The following is an 18,999-nucleotide window of genomic DNA, read 5'->3' as shown; positions in this document are numbered from 1 at the left end:
ATCATGAAACGCCCGGTTTTTGATGAAAACATCACGGTGCCTTATCTGAGAAGAAAGAAGCTGGGGATGCGGAAGGTGCTGATCAGTCAGCAGCCGAAGGGAAGGAACACCCAGGAGGTACTTTCCTCGTGACCACTTCATGATGAATGAGCAAGAACGGCAGGCACGAGTAGCAGTTGCCACTTACTGCGAGGGAAGAGCGAGAAAAGTACCTGCCTGCACCGACGGGCTCCCGAGTCCCATGCTGCCTTCCATCTTGGAAAGTGCCCAGAAATGCGCCTGCTCCAGCCATTCAAGCGTCCAGAAGAAATGACCCGCTTTGGGGCGACGCTGCAGGTGCAGGTGCAGGCTGGCGCGGATGCAAATGCGCAGCCCACCACACCTGACTGACTGACTGCCTGGCAAGACGAGACGAGACAGCACTGCAAGAAACAGCAGAAAAATACTGAGGCTTGAGGGGGGGAAGGAAGGGAAAGAAGGCCTCCGCCCGCGTCGCCTTCCCAATCGTGAGTGAGGTTCTTGCCGTCGGTTCTTGAGGCTGTCGGTGTCTGTGCACTGACTGAGGCGTTCCTGCTTGACTTGATTGACTGACTGAGGTTGTCGTTGATGTTGCTCCTGCTCCTGCTCTTGCTCCTGCGCCAGCTGCTCTTTCCCCACTGATGCCACTGGCGACTGACTGCCCGGTGCTGCTGTTCCTGCCAAATGAAAGAATGACTGAGACTGACTGAATCCTCGTCTGCTCTTCCCTTTCTTCTCTCACTCCTCCTCTCCCTCTCTTCCTCGCACCCAACTCTCGCGCGCCTTCCAACTTCCATTGCACCTCACTCCCGTCCCGTCGCCTGGCTGCACCTCCCCCCCTCGTCCCTGTACGGATACCTCGACTTGTTCGACCTCCGAACCTGAACCTGAACCTGCACCTTGCACATCTGCACCTGAACTGAACCAGTCCAGTCTCCAGAACCTCACAACCTCCCACACACACCACACCACACAATCGAAATACCTACCCTCACATTCACACCCTCCACGTCTCTCACACACCTCAATCTTACGCTGCCTTCCCACCTCTGTCATCATCGGTCACCTTTACCGAGGACCCAAAATCCAGTCGCTGCGCACCGCACACCGTCATCGCCAGGCTTTGGCCCTTGCCTTGTCTACCTAAACCTTCCACCCCCCCGGTCACAAATTCCCCCTTCCCACCCTGCTTGGTCTCGCTCTCAATTACGCAGCACCGCGCTAAACAACCTTACCTACCTCACCACCAAGGGCAAAAAAATACACGCTACGCTACCGACCTGTCCTTGCACGCACGCCGCCGACGCTACGCCTGCTTTGGCCCAGTTCCAATTCCAGGCGCCGCAGACAAACGTGCTCCAGCCCGCTTCCCGCCCGATCGTCCTGTTCCTCCAACTTCCGTCATCCGAGTCCACGTTGCCCCTCAGCAACATCACCACCACCCAGCCCGCAGTCCACAAATCTCTACTTTTCGCTTCGATTTCTCCCTTTCAGCCGCCCTTTCCCCCCGAACATCAAAGAAACAACCTTGCATTTTTCCCTCTCTCAATACTTTCTCCTGTCCTCCCGAGTCGACTTCCATTCCACAACCACCTGGCTGGTACTGCATGTAGCACATTGCACAGAGCTCCTCTCCTCTCCACGACTCGTACTCGCTCCGCATTACCAATCACAAGAAAGAGACACCCCTCAATCCGGGGCTGCGAGACTGATCACGCTGCCACTCGTTGCGACCTGCGAACACCGATACAACCCCGCGAATACCTTCATATTCCCGTCGCTGCCCATCAGTGACCCCCTCCGCCGACATGTCGACGATACAACAACTCAAGAACTTCATCCGCCACGGTACGATATTCTCCGCTGCCCCTTATTCGTCTCCCCGCCTCTGCTCGCGACCGCTGTTTGGCAACATTAACCCTCAAAATTCCACTCGCTGCTCTCTGATGAAACATGACTGACAATATTTGTAGGCAAGCAAGCCCGCGCAGCGAACAATGACGAGGCGGTAGCAAAGTCACACAACTCCCCTCCACCAAAGGCACACATGGGTATCTCCGAGCCAGCACACGTCGGCGCTCCCCCGGCGGCAGCCGTTCCCGACGCATATTCGGTTGCTGGTGACGGCCAGAACCGCGCCGCTCAAGCCGGCCATGCCGCTGCCCACGCCGTCGAGCCAAACCAGAACAAGGCTAAGTCTAAGAACATCGACAACACGCACCTCGCAAAGATCATCGCCGAAGAGAATGAGAGCAAGAGTAAATTCCCAAGATACCCCGGCCTCGAGAGATGGGAACTGGTAGAGAAGATGGGCGACGGTGCCTTCAGCAATGTCTACCGCGCGAAAGACACAACGGGCGAGCATGGCGGCGAATGCGCCATCAAGGTCGTCCGCAAGTACGAAATGAACAGCATGCAGGTGAGTTGATGCTTGGGTGGTTTTCGGCCGCAGCCATGTTTTTCTTGTTTTTTTGTTTCGTGCATTTGCTTTTCGTACGTTGGTTTTTCCAATCACTCCATACCAACAAAGGCCGATTTAGGGTAACAAGCATCTTCACCCGGACTTCAAGAAAGTCCCCAAAGCCGCAGAGGTGCGAAATTTTTCAATATTTCATTTGTCTACACATCGGGCCATCCTCAATTTCTCTTCGACTCATTTGTTGCTCTGTTCAATGTTCGGAGGATGGCCCTCCATATATACCCTAGACGCCGTTACTGACCTGAGGCCAGAGAGCGAATATCCTGAAAGAGGTTCAGATTATGCGCCAGCTGGACCACCCCAACATCATTAAGCTCATCGATTTCTCCGAATCAAGACAATACTACTACATCATCCTGGAACTGGCACCTGGTGGCGAGCTTTTCCACCAGATCGTTCGACTCACCTACTTCAGCGAGGAGCTTTCAAGGCATGTTATCGTCCAGGTGGCCAAGGCCTTGGAATACTTGCACGAGGAGAGAGGCGTTGTTCACCGGTAAGTAATACTGCGTGATTATTCTGTCGAATTTCGTCCATTGTGCGTGGCTGAATGACGGAATATGACTCCCGTGATGCATTGACGTCATCTCTGTGGCGATTGCTGACAACTCTTCTCGCAGTGACATCAAGCCCGAGAACATTCTGTTCAGCCCGATTCCCATTGTTCCGTCGAAAACCCCGAAGCCTAAGCAGCCTGGTGACGAAGACAAGGTCGACGAGGGCGAGTTCATTCCCGGTGTCGGCGCCGGCGGCATCGGCCAGATCAAGATCGCCGATTTTGGCCTTTCCAAGATCGTCTGGGACAATCAGACAATGACGCCATGTGGAACGGTCGGTTACACAGCTCCCGAGATCGTCAAGGATGAGCGGTACTCCAAGTCTGTCGACATGTGGGCACTGGGCTGTGTTTTGTACACCCTGCTCTGCGGTTTCCCGCCATTCTACGACGAGAGCATCGAGGTCTTGACTGAGAAGGTTGCCAAGGGACAGTACACTTTCCTGTCCCCTTGGTGGGACGACATCTCCAAGTCCGCGCAGGATCTCATCTCCCACCTCTTGACCGTCGACCCCGAGAAGCGATACACCATTACAGAGTTTTTGGCTCATCCGTGGATCAAGGGATCAGGCCCGACACCCCGTGAGGAGAAGAAGGCACAGCCCGAGATGCTTCGTGCGTTCGACGCGTCTAAATTCGCTGATGGTGAACGCCGCTACGACTTCCGATCTCCTGGAGCCGTCAACTTGCGCGAGGTCTTTGATGTTGGTTACGCTGTCCACAGACAAGAGGAGGAGGCCAAGAGGCGCAAGCAGATTGGTGCCAAGGGCGGTGTCCCCGCTCGTTTCCTCAACAACCTTAACGAAGAGTCTGAGGATGAGGATCAGGAGATGCCAGATAAGGACGCGGAATATGTGCACAAGCCTTCGCAGGCTACGCAAGCATTGGAGCAGAGCATGCGCAACGCCCAGATTAAGGATCAACAAGAGCAGCAGCGCGGACGCGAACGCGAACGACAAGCACACCACACCGAGAAGGGTTACGGTCAGCACTCTGCTGCAGTTACCGCCGCAGCTCGCCAGCAGGTCAGGGATCGTAACAGGCAGAAGGGCGCTTTCGAGCTAAACCTCGATGGCGCAACACTGCTTGGTCGCAGAGCCAAGCAGCCCATGGCGGCAAGCGCTGGCGGGGCATAGGAGCCTCGGACTCCCAGTTGCAGTCCGCCGGGGAGCGATCTTATTATTGCGAAACCTCAGCGAGGCGAAGCAGACTTAAAGGGAGGCACAGTATGAACCAATGTGGGTTTTCTGGCGTACAGGTTAAAGGGAATGGCATTCCTTGGTCAAGTGACTTAAGGACTTTAGCGCAACTCATGAGATGGACGTCGTGGATATCCAATTGTGTCGAAGTCGGTTTTGTTTGTCATTTCTTCTTGGGACGGATTAGCTACGACTTCTATCTCCTTTTTTTGCGGCATCATACATAGGCCCGGAGTTTCATTGGCAACGGGAACATAATTCCTCTTTGCATTCAACAATGAAAAAGATTTGCAATTTCAACTCTTCACGTGGTCATGCTACTTCGTACTCACTGAAGTTACTAGTGGTTCCGCCCCTATAATTCGCATCGTACATGATGGAAAGTGACGTTGATTGACATGTATACCTCAACATCAATAGTTCCCTTTACACAAAATTTTGATCACCATTGAGGGCTTATCGATTTAGTCGCCTGAACCATTTACGGTATTGCCGTCACAGGTTAGTAGGCGTGCTTGTGACTTTCGAACCTCACTTTCGACATGTGACTGGTTCTTACTCGGGCTTTTTGGTGGGTGTATCCCAAGGAGAATAGCTGAGCAATGGAACGGCTGAGTGACGAATACCTCTTTCTGGATGATGAGGATTGTTTCGATGCGTATCATCCAGCCTTCTCGGCTGTGCTGGACGCTGCTCAGGCTAGCAAAACTTCATTCCTATCTAGACGAAGTTTTGCTCAGTAAAGAAGCTCAGGATCTGATTTCCAGATATCCTCCAGATAACGAGAACCCTCTGCATATGGCACCAAAGCATCGTCAGCGATCACCACTTGCCCCCCCTTCCAATTGAACAGCGTACGCAACACGCGGTCACGAAGCCAGGCGACCGTGTACTGGCTCCAACGGCAATGGCTGCAACCCACATCGGTAAGATCGCACTCTTCCCTACATCTAATCACAATTACTTCAACAATATCTTCGGTGATGGTGATGGGCCCACTCTGCCTTCCAAGCAGAAATGCATAGATGCCATCCAAAGCAGGGCTTCCATGTAGGTAACGTTCCAGCGCAAAGATTTCCGCCGCACCCTCCCGGCCCAGAGCGGGATTGCACCCCTTCCATGAGAAGAGAACTCTCAACATGTCCAGCACATCATTCAACTCCTCCTCCTCCGTTGTGGCTGTCCAGACATCCTGCCTTGCTGCTGCCCAGACAAGATCCTCCGTAACAGTTATATGGTCCGCCTTGCGCTCGAAAAGGAGTTTAAGCACGAATGAGCCCGTCCCTGGGTTCCCCACAGCCGCTTTGAGCACGTTCTCGGTGATGACGATTTCATCTCTGCGATCAAGGAGAAGGTCCATCATGTAACCGCCGCATTCGTTGTTGGACGCTGCCGCTGCGAGGACGTTCTCGGTAATTTCGATGTGACGCCCTGGCGTGTCGAGCAAGATCTCGAGGGCGTTTGTGTCGTGGAATGATGCGAGGCCCACGAGACTGGCCTCTGTGGTATCGTAGCTGCTTCTGGACACCGCAATCTCGGCCATTTTCTGCACAGCCTTGACCTTTTGGTCGTCTCCGCGCTCATTTCTCTTGCGGTAGATCCAGACGAGATGGTCCATGACTGCAAGTGCGTCGGCGCAGTCTATCTGGGAGGTCTTCTTGAAGACCTCGATTGCAGAATCAAATCGATCGATTGCTTTGGAATAATAGCCCATTTTCGAGTAGAGTAGTCCCACTTCTCTCAGGCGGCCCCCTTCCGATGGCCCTGCGTAGTCAATGGCTCTCTCCTGAAGGAAGTCATCCAACTTTGCTTCAGGGCCGGGTTCACCGCGAGAAGCCTCCCAATCCCATATTAGAAGAAAGTTGACGTCGGATGCTGTTCCATCTGTAGAATGATTCAGGGATTTGAGGGGCTCCGTTCGGCTTCCTGTGTCAGTCTCCTCTTTCACAGCGCTGCCATGTTCAGCGTCACAGCCCTTCTCAGTGCGACTGTTGGCTTGCCCAGTCGACGTTCCATCAGTTACGACCTTACCATCCGTAGCCACCGAATGCTTTGTCTCATTCCTTTTCAGCACGAATTTTCTTTCCCCCCTGTCAAGTTCCTCAAAGCTTGATCTTCTGGATTCAGGCCTGGTCTCTGTCCCAACGCTGTACGTCCTGGGTCTGCTCTCAGACTGTTCAGCAAGAGCTTGATCAACAACCATAGCTATAATGACGCAGTAGTCGTCGTGCACCCTAATGAGCGTCGGCCGGGATGCGCCTTGCAAGAGACAGATGATGTCACCTTCTCCGGCACGCTTTGCCGCGGCCCGGACAGTCCAACGGCCTATCCAGCCGCTCTGAAGTCCAGGCACATCCTGCAACTCGACGATGCTCACGGTCTGAGTATCGTCCCACGGATTTCCGGTTTCCACGGACGATACTGTACCAAGAACGCGTCCCTTTGTCTGGATGAGTGCTGTTTCGCAACCATTCCAAGTAGATACCGAGGCAGCCTCTGGGACGAAGGTTCTGACGAGCCGGCAGAATAGGTCTTTCCACGATATGCGGTAATCAGGCTTCAGTTCGGGATATGTGTCGGTGCTCATTCCCAGGAGGGCGTAAATTTTGTCTCGACGGTCGGTTGCATTACGCGTGTGGTACAGGTCAATCAACTCTCCGAGAGCACGTATGCCCAGAGAAAAGACCCCGGGGGTGTGGAGTGTCTGTTTGGGCCGGAGAGTTGCCGATTTGATGAGATAGATGGCCGAACGAGCACGCGTTTGTGTGGTCCTATCCAATGAACTCAGATCCATTGCACTTAGACCTTGACAAAACGCATGTCCATCCATCTCAGTGAGATGGCACATGATGAGAACATGCCGAGAGGCGGCCACCTCCTGAAGGACCTGACAGGTATTGTTAGTCTTGACCGTTTTGCCCAGGCTTGGGAAGTCGTCTTACCCACATGCGATTGAACCAGTTCCGATTAAGAAGCTTTGCAACTCCTGCGCCGTCTTCCACATTGCCAGAGGTGGCCGTGGGCGCCTCGTTTACAGCAAGACTTATGATCTGGAGCGCCCGGTAGCTTTCGGATTGGGCAACAAGGTCGAGCTGGTTATCGCCAGTTACCTCTTCCAGCCACACGACGACGCCACTTGCTCTGGCGTAGATCTCTGCCATGAGCTGCACTTGGTGGCCCTTTTCATCGGCATCTTTCTGGTTGATGCAGATCGCATCTACCCATATGACGCGTTCAAGAAAAGGGTCCCGAAGACGTGCGAGCGCTGCGTGTAGATTGGCGGTGATCTGTAGATACCCTGTACCGGTGAAGACTTTCTGGCTCTCACTGGGAGGTCCCCAGCAGTAGGACAGAGCCTCGTACAGATGAGTTCCTTTCCTGTCGTCTGTGAGGGGGTAATGGAAGAGCTCGCATTGCAATGGGGCGTCTGCATCTTCGTGAGGCTTCAAGCGCAGTAGACGGATGAACCCGCGCGGCAACGGTTGATAGATGTACGACTGCATGGCAAGTACCCAACCTTGATCTTGTGAATGAGACACCGAAGGAAAAGGGGGTGGAAATCAAGCACAGTGTTGAAGATGTAAGCTGATATTTGTTGGAATGTCGGGTTCAGGTCTTGGCGTCTGCTTAGCCTGATCTAATTTCTTGGTGTTTTGCGGAAACGATCCGCGATTGCCTCCGGGGTTGTCTGCAGGACCAGTCTGACCGGCCAATCACAGCCTTGAGCCCAAGAACGGAATACAGTCTGATGCAGGTTTACGGGGCTGTCTCGGCAATTATTGCCTGAACTTGATACCCAGGACATCACGGAGATCGAGTCATCTATGAATGAAGAAACCCAATTGAAATATGACCAGGTCTTGAGACAGAAGATGAGACACGTGTTGAAAAGTTCCTCGAGTCGGCTGCAATGATGGATTAGCCAGACGGTGTTGGTCTTGGTAGGTTGCGGCAGTGGTCTCGCACATACACGGTACACCGCGATATTTGAGATCAAAGAGACTGGACGTAACCAACCCACGAATCATTTACTCAAGCGAAGTGAGAGCAAAGCGATGTCCAATGAAGTTGAAACCGCCAGCGTTTATAGAGAAAAGCGTGAGTACGTAGAAAAGTGATAGTGCTTTTGTGAATGGCCTCATCAGCGAGAATATTGGAGGCTGATGGACCTTCAAAATGTCCACTCAAACTGATCCGCCAATTCCAGCCACTCCTCCCCAAAAAATGCCTCACCCCCTACCCCGTTCATATTGAAGTCATTATCATACCGCCGCTCAGGGCTTTCTTTGTCCCCCCAATTAAACGACTCCAGCATGCCAGCCAACTTACCACATACCGCTGCCCTCCCATCCTTCTTTTGCGGAGAACACTTCGACGCATCTTTGAGGTTTGAAATTACCTGCCGATACCAACTTGCAAGCTTCTCCACACGCTCTTCGTCATAAACCCGTGTCGTGAGCCGGGATGAGAGTTTGCGCAGCGAGAGGGTAGCATGCATCATCTGGTACAGCTCCGCTAATGTGAAACCCGGATATGCGCTTGGTTGGAAGGGAAGGAAGGCGTTGAAGTAGGATTCGAGGGCCTGATACGTGTTGTATAAATGCTGTGGGTCTGGAGATGAGGGTGAAAGGGCGAATTCCGAGATGGCGAAGGAGGCGTAGGTGAGGTGACATGATGTTACTGTTCCTATGTGTCAGTCGTCGAAGCTCGTATCTGCTTGGAAGGATTCTTACTAGAACTTTCTGCAGGGCAAGGGTCTTCGATGGTGAGCTCATTCAGCTCGCTTTTCAGCACCAAAGCGACGAAGTTCGATGGGGCTTCCGGAGCTGAAGTGTTTGAGTTTGGAGGGGAGTAGAAGGCCTTCTCGAGGACTTTGCGAATCTTGAGCATCGATACAAGTGTGAGATCTCCAGGTACGCCTGTGCTTGACAAGTCGTCTAGACAGGTGCTCATGTAAGGCGTCCAGAGGAGCTTGTCCGTTCGGCGCATGTATGACGACACGCTGGCCCTCATAATATCAGCCAAGTATTTTTACGTCATAGGAAACGGCAAGGAGTGAACTTACATGGAGCTGAGATAATAACACGCAATCACGGCCCTCTGCTCCTCGACTGTGTGGGTGGCAGATAGCCAAGGCCGGTGGATGGTCAACCGTAGCATTGCCTCGGGGATAGTCTGCGGCGGCTGGTTCAACCCCAGATCAAAGACGACTGTGTTTGCAAGCTGGGTGAAATGGGTTAGGAATGGGCGTTGGTGGACTTGGAAGTTGCCCCTTGAATATAGAGCGATCGTTAGCAGTGTCCGAGATAATGACCAAGGGGAAATGCTTGGTGTGGTGAGCGAGTACCATGCTATGCAGATGAGGAGGCCATGTAGGAGCTCCAGGCTTCGTTCTAGGTTGAGAACCATGCGGTGCGCTACTACACTCCGAATCTTATCGTTGAGTACTGCTTGTGGGAGTGTGTGGGCCTGGGAGACGGCAACGATGCAGAGCCAGAGGAAAGGCCTCTCTTGGCGCAGTGAGCTTGAGGATTGACCAAAAGAGGAAGACAGGAAGGGGAGGTGAGGGTGATGATTTTGGGTGAAGTCTAAAAGGATGCTGTCTTCGTTGATTGATGAGGAGAGCCCGATGACATATGAGAGTAGATCACTGTCGGCCTGCGGCGATGGCGTCACTGGCAGCGAGATGTTGTCTGAGGTCAACACTGATCCGATAGATTTTGCATGGGTATTGTTTGTTATTAGAGAGACCAAGCCATCAATCTTTGCTTCCAATTGACTGGATTGAGACGGCCCGTCGCTCGCCGTGCTCTTTTGCTTCCGCTTGGTGTTTGATGCGACGCATTCCTTTCCTAGGCGTTGACATCTGACAAGGGTGAGTCACCATATCCGATCGAAACAGCTCGGAAGTTACCTTTCACAGGGCGATCCAGGAGAAGTGGCGATGCAGCGGGATTCGTGCCGTACTGGGCATGTCGTTTACGGGATTGCATGTGCCACCGTGCGGGGCTTTTCTTCCAGTCCGATGCTAGTAAATGTTCTCGTGAGTCAATAGATGCGAGGATTCGTTAGCCGGAGACGGAGATGGCAACGGATCATGAGTGCAACTTATGAGTTGACGTTAGCGGGGCAGTGGAACTGAGAGCCGGATAGACCGGCATTGAACGCCGGAACGCCGACCGGAAACGGCATTCAATTCTCCGAAGGCCGCCTCGGCCTAGGTTCACATGGTGAAGTCGTTTCAGACCACAAACGTATATCTTCTACGCTCATTACCCACTCGTTCATCTAGTAAATTTCCATCATCCAAAGTATTTATTGAAACACTTCTTGCGATCTCTTTCTAGAGTCGGCACCGCACACGCAAAAGCCATGTCATCCTGGCAGTCCATCTCATTCTCATCGGCTGTAATCGTCGCCAGTGTCCTCACAGCGCTCTGCTCCAGAGCTCCAAATGAGGCAACAGATAAATGGGGAAAAGACCGTCTCGGCATTTGGGCAACGCCCAAAGCATCATTCGTGCGACGCGTTGTTACCGTGGCCATTGGCATATCCCACGCCGTTATAGCGTTCTCGTCTCCAACGACCAACTACATTTGCCGCAACCCCGAAAATGTCAATCGCCATCTCTTTACGTGGAACGGATACTCCACCACCTGCTTATTTCTCATCATAGGCATCGGTGCGCCCCTTCGCCTTCTAGCGTTCGCCCAGCTTGGGAGGAATTTCACGTTTCAGCTCGCTAAGCCAAGCGGGCTTACCACGACGGGGGTGTATCGGTATATCCAGCATCCAGGTTACACCGGGCAAGTGCTTGTTTTGTTGGCGAACCTAGCTTACTTGTTCCGCTGGGATGGAGTTGCCGGGTGTTGGATTTCCCAAAGCTTGCGGGCCCGGTTGGATGGATGGGGTTTGGTTTGCTATGGTGTCGCGGCCTTGATTATAATGAGGAAGGTTTTGGTAAGGGTACAAGACGAGGAGGAAATGTTGAAGAAGACCTTTGGAGAGAAGTGGGTTCGATGGCATTCTGCGACTAAACGATTTGTTCCTAGTTTGATCTAACCTTCTGGTCGCACATTTTTGCTTCCTTCTAGCAGAACCTTTATACCTACTGCGCTTGGCTGGATCTCATGGCTCTCTGTAGAGGCCAGACTACTAGTTTGACGACGAGCCTTGGACTTGAAGCCGTTCCCTTACTGCGGACTTGAGGCTCTGCTTCAGATCTCATTTGGCTTTGTCGACAGGCTTGACTCAGTATGTGAATCTACTTGAGCATAAGACAATCTGATGTTGTTCAATCTACCGAAGCTTGGCACGACTTTCTGTTGAGGATCATGTCAAAGTTCATTGCAGGTACAGATCCGGATCGTCCTCGCTTTCGTCCGCTGAGCTAAGTTTGGCGCTGTTGATATGGACTTCTCCATTCACATGCTCCATCTCCTTGCCCATTCCGTCGTCTATCCTGCCCTCAAAGATGTCCTTGACTGACGCCACAAGAAGCTTCCCCACCAGGTCCTTGTACTCGCGGTCCTCACGCAACATGTCAAATACGAGTTGCTTTTCCTGGCGATCGAGCTCCTCTCTTTGGCGGCGTATTTCTTCTAACCCAGCTGCCGCACGATCTTCCAACACGTTCTTGCTCATTTCCATGGCTTTGATCTTATTATCCAATTCCGACTTTAACTCTTCTAATTGAGTTGCGCGAGAGACATCATTGAGAGCCTCCGCAAGTCCCACCGCCGACTCTAGGAGCCGACTGATACCGCGAGCAGTGGTGCGTAGTCGGTGGACGGCGGTATGTCGTAGTTGGTGAGTCGAAACCAATGCAGACTGGACAGTTACTCCTGACAAACCCTGGGGGAGCTCTTTGCGGAGGATTCTGGCCCACTTGATTAACTCTACCGCGGATGCGCAATCCCATCCTCTCTCACTAAGGGCGTCCGGAATGGTTTTGCTAGCGAAATCAAAGCAACACTCTTCTAAAACCGTCTGAGCCGTAGTCAGAATGGCATGTTGTGTACTGTACGGTACGTAAGACGGGTACAGCGATGGGATGGATGATTTGAGTGAGGTAGATACTACAGCAGTTTCTGGGGCCATTGTGTTAGAAAAGCTGAACTAGCTGGATCGAAGGGCTTCCGACCAACCTTTAATGCTCGCTTCATCCTTCAGCGGTCTTGTGAGAAATTCAAGCTCATTCGCCTCAGGAATCTCTTCATCCTCTTCGAAGCGCGCGATCTCACTAAGGCAATCCGCAACTGATCTTGCCGCATCCGCTTCCGATGCTTCTCGCTGGGCATCCTGTTGCGGGGATGTCCTGAAAAGCTCAGGAAACTCGACTTTGGCTCGGAGGTCTGACTCGAAAAGCCGATTCTCCAGCAAATGCTTCACTATATCTGCGAGCTTGACTTCGCCAAATTCCTGGAAGACATTCTTAAGAGGGCCGCGATTGTGAAGAAGAGTTTCTTTGATTTTCTTCGGCTTGCGAAAGAGAGCGGCATCGCCACTGAAGATTGCCCGGCAGGTCCGGTAGACTCGTTGACGCTCCTCCAAGGTGTAGGACATTGTGGAAAAGGGAACCAGACACCGAGACTGTGATAGATCTTCCTTGATTGAACCAGATCTGTGTTTTAATACATTTCTTGCCAAAGTTTTGCAAGTTACCTCCCGGGAATTCCAGTGTGGATGTTGTCTCACTTTGGTGGAACGCCTTGTCGGCCTCCTGCAGCTGCAAGGGTCATGTCTTAGACATTGAGTTTAAGCGCGCTCGTGAAAATACCGACTTCAGCGCATTCTCCTAATCCTACCTCTGTACCATTTTTCTGATGTTGCTTACATGTATGCAACCCTTGGATACTTTGTTTGGATGCACCGTGTGGGTTAAGTCGTTCATACGCAGGGATTCCAAGGTTTGTGTGAGCGCTGAAGTTCTCAATAATGTGGGTTGCAACGAGGATGATGGGTCTTTCTTTTTAAATGATGAAGCAAAGCATCTTCGATATAATCTCGAGGTGAATTGCCACGATGATCTCAGATGGAAATCTACAATGATTCTTTTCAGAATAGAAGTGGACCGCTTGCCTCATTTGTACTCATAGCAAAAGGGTCCCCCCTGAATGTCCATCACTTCAGCAACAGTCATATTCCCACTGAAGTTCGGGAAAGACAACGGGTACTGCAGAGTGATGTTCTCGTAGGCGACATCTCCAAAGAAGTTGAAAGGGTAGGCCCATATAATGTCGGGTCCGCCAATGTCCATCTTACGAGCTGGCCAGTCTATGGGAGTACTGCTGTCAGCAAAGTGTCTTCAATTAGTGTTGGGAATTAAATATGAAAGTAAGGTGATGACACACGGGGGTCCAGCAAGCAGAAGGTCACCTACCCATGCGTTGCCACTCATTCCAGATCTTGTCCAGAGCGCCGTGGATGAAGTAGAAAACGGGATCGCCAGGCGACGAATACATATCAGCAACCTGTCGGACAATCTCGAATTAGCTCATGAAAGTCACCGGCAACCAGTTGGCAGTTTCAGTAGGTATGGAGAGCGGCTTACATCCCCAACTGCACCGCCGATTCCCAAGTGCATCCCTGCGTGCAGTGTCATGCCGCTAACCTGCATACTGTATCCCTGAATATGCAAGTTGAATTCGTCAAATGAGGTCGCGGACAGGGTTCGGTTGATAACTTCATCACTAAGAGCGCCCGTGATAATGGGTAGGCTGAAATCCCGGCGGAGGCAGTGTGGCGTGGACTCAACCGAATAACCTGCATCGCGTAGGTAGTCAGCATTGTCAATACCGGTGACTCCATCTCGAAAGGCAAGCGGAAATATGTACCGAGGCCCATGGGTACGGTGATGTTAGCGAACGGTCCCTCTTGGACGCAGCCTGCACCATCAAGTTAGCTGATGTTTGGCGAAGAATCAAGGTGAACTTGCCGCCACCAGATCTCTCCGGGATCTCAATCGGTTTCTGAACGGGGAAGTCCTCCGGATCGGTAATATTTGCGATGTACGGCCCATTTCCTCCGACACCGTAAACGTTATCAAAGACGGGTGACTTGGCGAAGCCCTCGGCGGTGTTGTCTAATCCCATATCCCAGTACGGAAGGGTGCCTTTGAAATCACATTTGGTGCGCAGCTCTGACTCGAAGAGATACAGCATCCAGCGATGCCATCTACTATTCATTAGCCACGAGGCCCATACTGACTCCCTTAGGGTTTGTGAACTTACGGAAGGAACGGTCCCTATTATATGGTTCAATCAGCTTACTTCCTTCCAAACTATAGGTTTGATAGCATGTTGCCTCCGGCGTTACTGACATTGAAATGAACTTGCTTGGTCATGTAAATGTGCATTCCCTGGAAGTCGTCGTATCGGGACTTTGCCCCGGGCCACAAGTCGTTACCCTCGGACGGAAGGGCCATCAGACATTTTATAGAATCGATGTAGTCCAGCCTCTGTTCCAAAGACAGCTGTCGCCATTCGTGTCTGATGAGAGGATCGGCGCAAGCTTCGACATTCGTGTTGTTGGCGGGCGCGGCGGCAGCGCTGAGGAAATGGAGGCCCGCGACGGCCAAAAGAGCTAGAGAAACAGACCTCATGACGGAAGCTAGGCTTGAGGGAGCAATAACTTTGTTCCAAAGACTCAATTTTCAAACAGAAGTTACGGTCAGTGAAGAACTGGAGAAAATTCCGCCTTATATGTGGACGTCAATACTCGACGCAAATTCTTCCGGCATGCGGCTTGGCTGCATGCCATCGGGTTGTGGGATGCAACGTTCGCCAACAGCTCATCAGCTTGGTATCATCTCCACCTGCACGAGCGGGCTCGTAACCGTTTTTAGGAAGTCGGAAGGGGCTTCCAGCTGCACGTTGGTTCGTCCGCGTCCGCCGCCTGCCAGATATTTCCAGAGAGTCGCACGGCTTTGAGAGCTTACCATGGTGTTATTTCTTAAGTTCCCATCGTTCTGGAAACTCTAGAATAATGCCCACCGCACCAAAACTGAGTCACCCGTTGCTGCCGACGAGACAGACGAGCTAAATAGCTGTCATGCAACAACGGATGACTGAAGGTGACTTCCCGAGACCAGCCGGCCAGCCGACCGGGGTCCGCGCCTTAGCGTGCGGCGTCGAAAAAGAGTAGAGACCCGGTCCCTGCTAGCGCTCCCGGGGACAGCAACTGTCTAATCATGGCTTGTTCATCCCAACTTTGTGGATATTGATCTGACCCCATGTAAATCGATCCCCTTACCCAGTCATGTTGGAAGAGACGGGGTTGTGGTCATGATGTTGGTTGTCTGCAACATGGGGCATATTCATAGGCGAAGATGCAGAATGCAAGCGGTCCTATCAAGTATTGGATGGAAGCGACCTGCCCGCCCGGGCTACGTTCGCAAGGGTTTTGCTTGGGTTGCAGGGCCAGCTAACTATTGATGTTGGTCCAGTATTGCATCCGTGTTTTTCATTCACGGTTATCGAGAACATCGAAAAGCCCCACGATAGCATTCCTACGATTCCTTGGCAATACAGGACAGCCACCAAAAGGTGTGCGGCAAATATGATGTCACAGACACTTCAGTTTAGCTCTTCTTCAGACTCGATAAAAGTTTGTCTGACCTTGACGACCCTCAGGACTCGACTCTGACAGCACTTTGAATTCTTCAACCTTCTCTCGGTGGTCCGTGTGCTTATGGTGGATGTTGTGAGTAACCAACCAGAGAACTCTTAGTCTCAGAGAAATGGGTACAGTTTTACCAGCGCCCGGTCAACTCTCTACCCTCGATGGAAGCAACGGCTCAAAAGTACAGACAGTTTCCATGTCTCAAGGTTTCAACGAACCTCAATCACGCACTTATACCGCTGAACCCAGACATCTTTCAATCTATTCCGCTATCTCAAGACATAGAACGGGAAAGACATCTTCATATTGAAGGGAGTAATTAGTTGTGGTGTTGTGGAGAGGGAGTTTCCCCGGCAAGGCAACTCGCGCCCTCTACCACATAAGTAGCCATAGAGGTTTCTCTACGAAGCCTAGGTTATCCTAGCCCTAGGACTTTTCCCGGTTAGAGTTATCCAGTAGCCACAGAAGTGTGCCTACAGGCAGCAAACGTCTATAAAAGGGTTTAGAAGGGAAGGGAATCTTGCAGCCGCCTCTTCCCATCTCCATACTCTCCACCACCAACATTGTCTTCGCAACCCCCGCCAACATGCATCTCTCATCCGTGATTCTCGGAGCCTGTCTCCTCGCCATCGGCGCAAACGCCGATCCCGTCAAAGGCACAATCTTCTACGGCGTAAGTCGATCCCAGACTTCCCCTTCCTTCCCAAGCGGCAGGGGAACGACCCCCAAAAGCGAAAGAAACCTCAGACTGACATTCTCCCAAACCACCAGAAATGCGACAAACAGACCAACATGTGCGTCATGATAAACACGCTGAGGCCAGACACGAACTGGTCGCTGCCTTGCAAGTATCTCGTACGTCACCCTCACAGAACAAGAAAAGCAGCAACCCACACACAAAACCCAAACTGCTACCCCCCCATCCCCTACCTACCTCGTCTGTATCTCCCGAGGGAGAAAACCGATCTCATCTCCCTCGAACATTCACATCGCTGACGCGCCCCACCCCAAAACACAGTGCCACGTAGACGGCGCCGACTGCTGGTACGCGACCGACCGCACCGTCAGCGGCGTGCGCTGGCCCCCGTCGACGGACATGGTCTCCTGCAGCAACAACAACATGCCCCAAGGCCACAAGCGACCTTTAATCTTCCCGGATCCTGAATCGTTCAGACCTTTTTTCAAGCCTTTAGAGAACTTCCCGGACTTGTGAGTACTCGGGCACTGGATCTTATGCGATGACCGTGTGCTAACTTCTTCAGCTCCAAATTGGGGGGCCGACGAGCCGTGAAGTTTAAGGCTTGAAGCGTGCGATCGATGGAGTAGATGGATCAGGGGGGTGTTTTCGGCGCCGTGCTTGGAGAAGAGTGGAAGGGAGCCATCGGTGCCGATAGCTGAGTTTGGAAAATTGAAATTCCCGGGTGTGTTTGGCGTTCAGGCAAGCAGGGTATTGAGTAAGCTCTCGTTGGGCTTGAGTCCCTGGCTGGCTTAAGACAACTAGGTTCACAAGCAAGGCACACCGCCGACCATAGAAAACACAGAGGTAATTTCCACACAGCCTTGATTCATGATCCATGAGTCATATTTGTCTTCTGCGTAATCTATCGTGTATGTCCCCAGATATCGGGCTCAAAGAGATTAATCGTTGTTTTTAACTATTGCGCGAGTGACACAGCTCATGCGTCTTGAACACCACTTCACTTCCGCCTGCTTATTATGTGGTAAAGTTTGTAGTGGCGGAGGAAGTACTGGGACGCTGGCGAAATCTTTTCCGGAGCCTTTAGACTGTCGCGAGGAGACAGGACTTGAAGGCCAGTCGGTACTCACGACTCAACATTCCCGATGGGCTACAGCGCCGCGAACTCCCTCACCTCGATTTGGACTATCGTTTGTTGATAAATTATGGTGATGATATGCATCTCATATCGGCCCGTAAAGCTCAAATACCTGCCTCCGCGGCCACTTCACCATCTCCAGCAACGCAGGATGCTCCGCCAGAACAGTATCCGTAACCTCGAACAGCCTCCGACTCCACCCCTGCAAGAACCAATACCTCTGCTCCAACACGCACAGAGGGATCGCAAAGTACGACAGAAGCACCATACTGAACGGGTTCTGCGCCTGAATATCCGCCATGAGGTTCTCTGAGATGACGTAGGGCCAGAAGAGAATCATGCCCACCTCGACGTTGGTACCGGCATGTGCCATGAAGTAGATGGCCTTTTCGAGCTCCTCTACGGCCTTGAGATACTCGTCGCGGCAGTCTTCGCTGAGGGTTTCTTGGAAGAAGGTTCCGAGCTCTGTAAATGCTTGAAAGATGTCGGGGGGTAGGGGCGACAAATGCATTGGTGGATTTCTATGGACTACATGTTAATAGGTCTGGTGTATCGGAGGTGTTCGTGTCGGGGTCTACGCTTGCCTGTAATTGACATCCTCGGGGTCTATTGTCCAGATACCGTGCACCAAGGCGGCAAACTTGGTTTTGGTCAGGCGTCCCTGATATGGCTCGAGCACCGCACGAATACCCCTCACAAACAGAAACAACTCCAAGATATTCGGAATGGTTTCCGTTTCGTTCCCCATGCGCACGGGTACGGAGGACACGTACATGACTACAATGGAGGCGAAGCTGAAGAACGTTTGCCAGTTGGTGTCGTTGATGTTGTGCAGCTCGGACCGGAACCCCTCGAGGCCAGCATTTTGGTGTGCCGTTGCGAGGTCAAGATACGTCTCCCGTTCTGGGGGTATCAAGTACGCCTTGTGTAAAGCAGACAAGGTGAGGATGCCGTGCATGACGAAAGGGCACGCGTACCCGATTTCCGGGAGATTCACGCGCCACACGTACTGCATGTCAGGACGGACGGCTAGTGAGTCGGCGGTGGCTAGTGTGTAGTGGTGCATGAGCTCCAAACCGCGACCCCAGATTTCAATGGTGGGTGCTGATGGGATCATGCGGGTACGGTCTGCCACCATGTCGAGGAAGCCATATTTAGAACGGGGGCTTGATCCATCAGCGGAAGACGGGGCGTGTGGCCGTTGGGGGTTGATGTCGCTGGGAGAGTTGCGAGAAGTTGATAGGCTGCAGACTATGCCATGTCTGGAACAATTGAAGCAAGACGGGTATG

The 18,999-nt window shown here is 52.3% G+C and overlaps 7 protein-coding genes across 7 annotated transcripts; 2 read left to right on the top strand and 5 right to left on the bottom strand.

Moving 5' to 3' along the window:
- Positions 1-1,826: 1,826 nt before the first annotated feature.
- Positions 1,827-4,189, top strand: COL26b_004876 (uncharacterized protein; the record flags this gene model as incomplete). Its single annotated transcript, XM_053177738.1, has 4 exons — positions 1,827-1,866; positions 1,992-2,437; positions 2,749-2,993; positions 3,118-4,189. 4 exons carry the CDS (start codon positions 1,827-1,829, stop codon positions 4,187-4,189), a joined length of 1,803 nt encoding a protein of 600 aa, XP_053038260.1.
- Positions 4,190-4,972: 783 nt separating this feature from the next.
- COL26b_004875 (uncharacterized protein) lies at positions 4,973-5,966 on the bottom strand (the record flags this gene model as incomplete). The annotated part of the gene is made up of 2 exons (XM_053177737.1): positions 4,973-5,044; positions 5,175-5,966. The coding sequence occupies 2 exons, from the start codon at positions 5,964-5,966 to the stop codon at positions 4,973-4,975; spliced, it is 864 nt and encodes a 287-aa protein (XP_053038259.1).
- A 1,085-nt stretch (positions 5,967-7,051) lies between these two features.
- Positions 7,052-7,755, bottom strand: COL26b_004874 (uncharacterized protein; the record flags this gene model as incomplete). The annotated part of the gene is made up of 2 exons (XM_053177736.1): positions 7,052-7,139; positions 7,199-7,755. The coding sequence occupies 2 exons, from the start codon at positions 7,753-7,755 to the stop codon at positions 7,052-7,054; spliced, it is 645 nt and encodes a 214-aa protein (XP_053038258.1).
- A 3,841-nt stretch (positions 7,756-11,596) lies between these two features.
- COL26b_004873 (uncharacterized protein) lies at positions 11,597-12,817 on the bottom strand (the record flags this gene model as incomplete). The annotated part of the gene is made up of 2 exons (XM_053177735.1): positions 11,597-12,150; positions 12,400-12,817. 2 exons carry the CDS (start codon positions 12,815-12,817, stop codon positions 11,597-11,599), a joined length of 972 nt encoding a protein of 323 aa, XP_053038257.1.
- Positions 12,818-13,334: 517 nt separating this feature from the next.
- On the bottom strand, positions 13,335-14,855 carry COL26b_004872 (uncharacterized protein; the record flags this gene model as incomplete). The annotated part of the gene is made up of 6 exons (XM_053177734.1): positions 13,335-13,528; positions 13,635-13,725; positions 13,866-14,017; positions 14,121-14,428; positions 14,485-14,498; positions 14,574-14,855. The coding sequence occupies 6 exons, from the start codon at positions 14,853-14,855 to the stop codon at positions 13,335-13,337; spliced, it is 1,041 nt and encodes a 346-aa protein (XP_053038256.1).
- A 1,605-nt stretch (positions 14,856-16,460) lies between these two features.
- On the top strand, positions 16,461-17,087 carry COL26b_004871 (uncharacterized protein; the record flags this gene model as incomplete). The annotated part of the gene is made up of 2 exons (XM_053177733.1): positions 16,461-16,547; positions 16,893-17,087. The coding sequence occupies 2 exons, from the start codon at positions 16,461-16,463 to the stop codon at positions 17,085-17,087; spliced, it is 282 nt and encodes a 93-aa protein (XP_053038255.1).
- A 707-nt stretch (positions 17,088-17,794) lies between these two features.
- COL26b_004870 (uncharacterized protein) lies at positions 17,795-18,847 on the bottom strand (the record flags this gene model as incomplete). The annotated part of the gene is made up of 2 exons (XM_053177732.1): positions 17,795-18,174; positions 18,331-18,847. 2 exons carry the CDS (start codon positions 18,845-18,847, stop codon positions 17,795-17,797), a joined length of 897 nt encoding a protein of 298 aa, XP_053038254.1.
- Positions 18,848-18,999: the final 152 nt, after the last annotated feature.

This window comes from Colletotrichum chrysophilum, assembly GCF_026319265.1.
Source record: "Colletotrichum chrysophilum strain AFK26 chromosome Unknown scaffold_31, whole genome shotgun sequence".
Taxonomy (NCBI): domain Eukaryota; kingdom Fungi; phylum Ascomycota; class Sordariomycetes; order Glomerellales; family Glomerellaceae; genus Colletotrichum; species Colletotrichum chrysophilum.
The sequence above is the reverse complement of the archived record's forward strand: the minus strand, read 5'-3'. Positions and strand labels throughout refer to the sequence as shown.